The 8,361-nt window shown below is 50.4% G+C and overlaps 1 protein-coding gene across 1 annotated transcript; it reads right to left on the bottom strand.

Moving 5' to 3' along the window:
- Nucleotides 1-4,251: 4,251 nt before the first annotated feature.
- Nucleotides 4,252-5,360, bottom strand: DYNLT5 (dynein light chain Tctex-type family member 5; the record flags this gene model as incomplete). The annotated part of the gene is given in 5 exon segments (XM_084210949.1): nt 4,252-4,455; nt 4,889-5,013; nt 5,089-5,140; nt 5,142-5,178; nt 5,308-5,360. Coding segments are annotated over 5 exon segments (471 nt in total).
- Nucleotides 5,361-8,361: the final 3,001 nt, after the last annotated feature.

The following is an 8,361-nucleotide window of genomic DNA, read 5'->3' on the forward strand; positions in this document are numbered from 1 at the left end:
CCTTCTCCTTCAGGAAACACTTGCTGTAGTGTGAACATAACCAGTTTATGTTTTTTAATCAATAAAGTTTCTCTTTGAAGCCACACCTCTTAGAAACTTCTTTCAAATGGCCTCGATTTCCTCCTGGAAGTCCCCTCATTGCACCATCAGTGCTCATGCATGGATGGCCTTCTCTGGAATCCTAATCATGGAAAGGTCTCTGCAGTCTTTTCTCCTCAGGCCTTTATCCCTTTCTGCTTTTCCCCCTAAGTCTTTCTTCCTTGGGTTGAAAGCAGGCAGTGTTTGGCTGCCTAGAGTGGCTTTTTTGGGGGGCAGAGCAGAAGAAAGAGAAAAAAATACCCAGCTGGAGGATTTCCAGGAACTTCCTGCCCACAGGAAACAGGGAGCATCTCTAGGAGTGATTAAGCACAAGGTGTAGCCCTGCTGCTGAGCACATTACGTATGGAAACATTTTATAGATGCAGAGCATGCAGCCTCTCTCATTATCCTGACAATAAACACCCAGCACTCAAACACATCACTGAATTAAGGACCATTTGTGCTGCATTAACATCCACTTCCTTCTGTGTGCTGCGCACCTGACAGGGGACGTGCAAACTTCCCCCGACATAAAATTCATCTTGGTGTGTTTCAAGGAAAGGCACTCGTTAAGGTGAATCATTTGTTAATCATTATTATAAATCTGACCAAAATACACCCTGCATTTTCCATTCATGCCCGGGACTGTTTGCTTACTGCTAAAAAACAGGCTTTCTGTAACACACCATAACCCACCCTGCACACAGTGAAAATCAATTACCTGTAACTTTATGGTGCTGGAAAATCCTTGTGGTGCTAGGAAGGGCTCAAGATCTCCAAAGTTCCTCATGTATTTTGTTCTTAAACATGGAATTTCTGACCATATAACTCAGAAATTTCCTCCTAGAGGAGTTTTATTGCAAGGATTTTTTATAGAAACGTAAATACACCGAAGCCAACATTAGGAACCAATAACTCAGAACCAAGCTCTGCTCCCAGAGCAGAGACTCAGCTCCATGTGCTGCAGGATCATGTCCTGTCCCTTGGCACACTGGGAATCCTGGCTGGGATAGCAATACATGGCACAAACTCCTCTGGAGTGGGTTTTCTCAGCAGTGCTTGGCACTGGCAGGGTTTCCCCACAAGCATCCACAGTTAGCAGCGACCAAGGCGGGGAATGGGAATGAAGAGGTGCAAGATTCAGACATCCTGGGGAGTTCATGCCATTTTTCTTTGGGATCACCAACACAAAAAGACCCCATTCAGGACTGCGCATCAGGCTGTGTGGGGAACACAGACACCAAACCCACTGAGGACAAATCCCATCACAAACACCCTTTTGTTCTGGCAGAACACACATTAACTGCATCCACCTAAGCCATTCCCCATAAACTGTTACACCTCAGGTGTTCCCAGTAAAGCAGCTACCTACAGAAATCTTTCCTAGCTGACTGAGATCCCAAAGCACTTCAAACATGACCAGAAACAAGCAGTTTATTTGTTTTTAGCAAACATTGCCACCCTCAGAGTGAGCTGTTACCCAGTGGAGTGGACAGACCGTCAGTATAAATGGGAAGGCTCCAGCACAATTCCCTTCATCCCTCCTGCCCTGCACCACATTGGCAGCATGAGGGGCACGCTGCTGGCACTGGGCTGCCTCGTTCTCCTGCTCCTGGCACGGGAAGGGGAAGGGGAAGGGAACAAGGTGAGGCTCTGCGGGAGAGACTTCATCAGAGCCGTGGTGTTCACCTGCGGCGGCTCGCGCTGGAGGAGGCACCGCGACCTGCGGGGTGAGTACAGCCACGGCACCCGCCCTGCCCTGCCCTGCCCTGCCCGCTGCACCCCTCCAGCGGGATCCCGGGGCTCCAGGGACTGGGCATCAGCACTGCCCTGCCCTGCCCTGCCCTGCCCGCTGCACCCCTCCAGCGGGATCCCGGGGCTCCAGGGACTGGGCATCAGCACTGCCCTGCCCTGCCCTGCCCGCTGCACCCCTCCAGCGGGATCCCGGGCATCCAGGGACTGGGCATCAGCACTGCCCTGCCCTGCCCGCTGCACCCCTCCAGCGGGATCCCAGGCATCCAGGGACTGGGCATCAGCACTGCCCTGCCCTGCCCGCTGCACCCCTCCAGCGGGATCCCAGGCATCCAGGGACTGGGCATCAGCACTGCCCTGCTGCCCTCAATCCCCACAGCACCAACCCCAGCACGGGCTGCGCTCTGCTCCCTCTCCTTGCAGCTTGCCCGGCTCAGCTCCCTGGGCTGTTTTGCTAAAGAAAAATCATTCAGACCGAGGTTTTCTAAGCTCACCTGAGGAACAGGATCCAAGGCAAGGCAATCACTGAAAACCTGCCATCTCGTTTCAGTGAAGGCAGTGCAAGTGTCTTGCTGTGGTCTTCACTCTCCCCACTAGAAACCAGAAACTTTATAAAACTGTGTAATTAAATCATGTTGAATATCTGCTCTGCAATTTAAGCACCTTCACATGCTGTATATACTTATACTTACTAGCACATTTCTTGATACTCAGAAAATTTTGATTTGATAGTCAGAAAATTCAACCGTTACAGGCACAGCTAGAAATCTGTACTCTGCTCAAAATTAATAGGGAATAAGAAAATAACGGAGGCAGGTGACAACAACAGAGGCTTTCTGCACTTCCTACATCTGCATTTTTGGAAAATTCTCTTGTAGCAGCAGCTTTAAACAAATACAAAAGTGGTAGCATGGGCAACCCCCTCCCCAAAATCTGTTGAAGAACCTTGCTTTCAAAAACTGAGAACTACTACACCTTTACAGACTGCACATGGCCCAGCTGCACTGAGGCGCTTCAACTGCAGCTGGACTGTAATTTCTGTGGGAACACCCAGAACTCTGGGGTAACTGATGCCTTCATGCAACACCTGCAATTCAGGAGCCCCCCCAGGTCCAGCTTAAGGTGCTGGTCAAGAGCCTCTGACACATCAAATCACAGTTTTTCCTGGAGAAACAAATGTATCAGTGTAGGATCCAAGGCACCACCGGACTCTTCAGTATAAATCCCTGAACTCCTCAGTTTTACCACGTTGATCACAGACTGCTCCTCACAGCGAGGAGTCCATGATGTGGTGCTCTTATCAGAGGGCAACACCCAGCTCCCTGGCTGTAGCTTGGTGTCTTTCTAGTCAAGACAAAAAGCATAAATTACTCATCTTTCCACAACTTTTAACTTCTCATTTTCCTGTGACAGAGAGTGAAAACCCCCAGCGTTTCCCAGACGAGGACAAAGGTGACGCTGACCTCTCACCACACCCAGAGTCGAGGCTGGGGATCCACAGCAAAGAACCCCAGGACGTCAAACCTGAGCAAGACTTGCAAAACACCAGCAAAGTTCCTGTGCTCAGCAAGCGAGAGGCAGCCAAGCTGCTCGCCACATCCTGCTGTAACGAGGGCTGCAGCAGGACAGAGATCAGCTCCCTGTGCTGAAATGCAGCAGCTCGGAGTCACAGCTTCCAGGGATTAAAATAATCATGACATAAACCACAGTCCTTTCAGTTCTGTTCTTTAATTGTAGCTTTTGGGTGTTAAAATGTCACAGTGCACACCAGCAAGTGGCTTCAGGTTGCCTGCACTTCACAGTGTTTACAGTGGGTTAAGAGTTAAACTTTCAGTTGTGAGTACATGAAGTATTACTTCCCAACTAACTACTGTTCTGGTTTCAGCTTTGCACCTAAAATGTACTAAAATAAGCAGCTTGTGATAGGTTTGTTCTCTGACTCAGGAAAACCTAACAGCAGGTTTCAGCTGGGAAATAGGAGTAGCAAAAAGTCTGGTTTCAGATTCAGAGCAAGGTGAGCCAGACCCCACCTTGGTGGGGAATGGCTGCACCAGGAGAGACTTAGGACCATCACTACCAGCCCCAAAAGTGAGCAAGCAAAACCCATGGTTATTCCCTAATCCAAATACTTCCAGTAATGTTTCCTGGAGGAGAACAGGAAAAACATTGCTTACAGTGAATATTCTGAAAATATTTCCCCTACAGAGCAAGTTCTGAAAGCAGCAATCAGCTGCAAAACTGTGCCACGGAGAGCCACTTCCCAGAGAAAACTCTGGGAAAGACCTTTATTCCACTCACCCAAAGGCTCACATTTCAAAGCAGGTGAGAGTACCTTGGTCCTTCACAGATATTTTCAACAACAGAGCCAGGAAGAGTAAGGCTGAATATTAATTTCTCCTGCTGTTAAACTCCACTACCTCCCTATTCAAAATACACACCGAAGACATTTGCCACAGCAAACAGCGAGGTGTTTTTGAACACGTAGGAGGAAAACGTGTCACTCTCGGGATCCCAGAGGCACCTGCTGCTGATCTGCAGGCTCTGCCCACCCAGCTGCCCAATGTGTGCCACCACCACGATCTTGTACCTGGGCACCACCAGCGCTTTGACCCGCGCCTTAACGACCTGCGGAGAAAAACAGATTCAGTTCATATGTGTTCAAAATGGGGATGGATTTACAGCAGGGCAAGGGGGAATGGTATTGAACTGCCAGAGGGCAGGGATGGATGGGATATTGGGAATTGTTCCCTGGGCAGGGCCTGGAACAGAATTCCCAGAGCCCCTGGATCCCTGGCAGTGCCCGAGGCCAGGTTGGACACTGGGGCTGGAGCAGCCTGGGACAGTGGGAGGTGTCCCTGAGGCTGGATGAGCTTTAAGGTCCCTCCCCACCCGAACAGCCTGTAAATCCATTAACTAACTCGTATACCCTCCTCTGAGCAACCCCTGCCGGCATCTCGACACTGCCTCCAGCCTTTATCTTACACTTTATCGGCATTTTGGGGGGATATTTGGGGCACCCCACGGAGGCACGAGGACAAGTGTCCCGTCCCCGTCCCACCTCGGCGATGTCCTTGGCCGCCTCCCGGCACGGCCCCGGCTCGTAGCGCCGCTCCCTCAGGGCGCTGCCCAGCACATCCCTCAGGATCTCCTCCACCGCCGCCACCGGGAAGCGCCTGGCAGGCCCTGCGAGGCAAAGCCCGAGTTTAGCAAGGAGAAACCGCAGCGCCGGAGGGTTTTGGAGGGGCAATCGACACCCACCCGAGCCGGGCTCGGCGGGAGTTTCACCGCCCTCCATCGCCCTCAGCTGCGTGAGGGGAGGCGGTGCCGGGAGCGGGGCCCGCCCGCCGCCTTCCCGTTCCCCGCCTCCGCCCTCAGTATTCCCGGCCCCATCCGTCCGTTTTCCCGTTCCCGGCCTATCATTTACCCACATTCCCGGCCTCCATCCGTCCGTATTCCCGTTCCCGGCCTATCGTTTACCCACATTCCCGTTCCCCGCCGCCGCATTCCCGTTCCCCCCTCGGCCCCGCCATTCCCACCCTCACGGCTGTGAGTTCGGCGGCTCCCCCGGCTCCCCATGGTTTCCAGCGGTCCCTGTGTGTCCCCACAGCCCTCACAGGTGCCCATGGCTCCCGCGGGTCCCCACAGCTCCATGTGTGTCCCCGTGGCTTCCACATATTCCTACAGTCCCCACAGGTTCCCATGACTTCCACACGTCCCCATGTTTTCTGCAGGTCTCTGAGTTCCTTTACAGTCCCTAGAGGTTCCCATGACTCCCACATGGCTTCCCCAGCTCCCTCTGTGTCCCCACGGCTTCCACAGGCCCCTGCACAGTCCCGTAACTTCCACATGTCCCCACAGCTCCCACATGTCCCCGCGTAAACCTAAAAATTCTGCATGGCCCCATGGCCTCCAAATGTCCCCACAGCTCCTTTATGTTCTCATGGCTCCTGAGGGTCCCTGTGACCTCCTCAGGTCCCCATGGCCCCCACAGCCCCCTGAAATGTCCCTATGGCCCCTGTGGGTCCCTATGTCACCCATGGGTCCCTATAGCCCACACAGATCCCTGTGGATCCTCAGAGACCCCCGTGTCCCCACAGCTCTGAATTGTCCCCATGCCCTCCACAGGTCCCTCAAGCCCCACATTCCTCATGTCCCCACAGCCCTGAGGTGTCCCCATAGCCTCCACAGGTCCCTCAAGCCCACATCCCTATGTCCCCACAGCCCCATTCCTTCAGGCTCCATCCAGCCCCACGGTCCCTGTGGATCCTCGTGTGTCCCCACATGCCACCCTCGACCTGTCCCCATGTTGGGACACTGCACATAACTCCAGCAGCAATGATGGGTTTTGGGACAGGGAGCCTTTTTTGGGCCGACCTTCAATCCCTCTGCCCACTCCTCTGGGTGCTCCTGCACGTGGAAGCAAAACTGGCTCTGAATAAGAAATGTTTTACATTTTTTTGTTTATTTTCAGGGAAAAAAATAATAATAATCACATTTAAATTGCAACTCAGTTGGGTATTTCATGTGGTTCTTATGTATAGAATGAATAAACTTTGTTCTTTGTCACAACGTTCTGCATGGTAAATAATTGCATATTTGAGAGTCAGTGAAATTGGTGACGGGGAGGATGGAGGAGAAACAGTTATAAAAAACAATATTTACAAAAATGATATCCACATAGTCGTACTCTAATCTATAAGGCAAGTAACATTTAAAATATGTTGTTTCATGATTATCTTCAACAAGTCAATACAACACATTCATATTACCAGTGGTCAAATACAAAGCTTCGCTGCAGTAGTCCCTGTGCAACAAACCTGTACGTCTTTTATAGGTTGTTTTTTTTTCTCTGAGAACAGTAGGAAAGCAGCAAAGTTTTCATCACAGACTAAGCAGTACCTAGGCCATCGTAGACTGAAGGTATAATATATCTCATTGCACGTTCAGGCAGAAAAGGCCAGCCATTCATTAACTTATTTAACTTAAATCTTAAAAATAGACCTGTGTATCTTCATCCACAAATATTTATAAACATTTTATACACGAGGGAGTTCATTGAGTGGTCCAGGGTGATACCTGGGGATATCTGATTCACTGCTGGGGTGTCACAGTGGGGTTATCTCACATCCTGGGCTGTCCTCCCACCAGCCCCTGGCAGCTTCCCGGTACATTCTGACTCGAATCCTGCCTCAGACCATGCCACATCTCTGTTTGTTTCATGTCATCCAAGCATCCAGGGAATTTCATCAACCTTACAACGTTTGGGACTGGAAAACCCCTTCCTGCATGGATGAGGAACCCAACATGGGGGCAGCACATCCGCAGCGATTCCCACTGTCCCAGAAAACCTGGATTTCTGATGGATGAACCAGGCATCCCCAAAGCCTCACTGGGATCTGTGTGTCCCACCACATCCTGCTTGTCCCCAGGCCTTTGAAGAGCATCACCACCAACAATTCCTGCTTCCAAGAACCACTGCCAGCAGCATCATCCCTTCTAAAGGGACAAGGGAAGCCAGGCATGAGCGGGGCGTATTCCTGCAAATCTTTTCCTGGCCTTGCAGTGAAAGAAGAATTAAAATCCTGACTGGAATAATCCTGATTATCATAAAACCTCCCTGCTCTACATGGATTCATTTCCTTGGGAAATCGTGAGAAAAAGAGGAACAGAGGAATTCCGGCTATGAAATGAAATCTTTGAGACAGTAATTTCTAACCTGGAAACTACAACAGGATGGTGTTACGTATTTTGGTCATGACTAGCTTCAAAATTAGGGGTTTTAACCAAGATGTTTTCACATAAAAATCACAAAAGGTTAGGGAAAAAATGTTTGACTCTCTCTTAGGTAAATTAAAAATCTGTCACCCTTTCAGTGCAGTCCAGCCATTGAAAAATGCTTCTGCTGGGAGAAAGAGGTGGTGACTTTTTTTTAGGATGCTCCTGCTGGAGGAATCTCAGAGAGCAGCCCAGGAAGGGTGGCAGGGGGGCTGTACCTTCCCTTCCCATCCCTGCTCTGCCTGGCTGAAAAGGGATGGCATTCCAGCAGAAACTTGCAGGTTTTTTCCATTTATGTCTTAAAAAATGATAGATAAAACCTGAAAGAGCAGAGTGAAGACAAATTAATTTCACTGGAATACCAAATGACAGCAAAACCAAGAAGATGTAATAGGGCAGTGATATTTAAGAACAAATGTAGACACCAAGTGAAAAGCTCAGTATTTGGTGCTTTTCCCACTATTGAGAGATTTCAGAGTTATTGAGAAATATTGTTAAAGTAGGAATCTGCTCTGCAAGGTCTCCTGTGAGGAGCACCGTGAGCTGGCTGAGAACTGTGACTGTTTGCAACAAACAGCAGAAAGGTGGCAAAAAATGACTTCCTGCTCCTACCACGTAAGATTCCAAGTCTGAAGGTGTCCATGGGGAGAAATGCTCCTGCTCTGCCAGTGGGACCTTGACTCTGCAGGTGTGGGCTGCCAAATTCCCAGGGGAAATTTCTTTGGGAGAGGCTGCTGAGAACAGAGGGGAAATGTC

This window comes from Fringilla coelebs (assembly GCF_963513975.1).
Source record: "Fringilla coelebs genome assembly, chromosome: 9".
In the NCBI taxonomy this organism is placed as follows: Eukaryota; Metazoa; Chordata; class Aves; order Passeriformes; family Fringillidae; genus Fringilla; species Fringilla coelebs.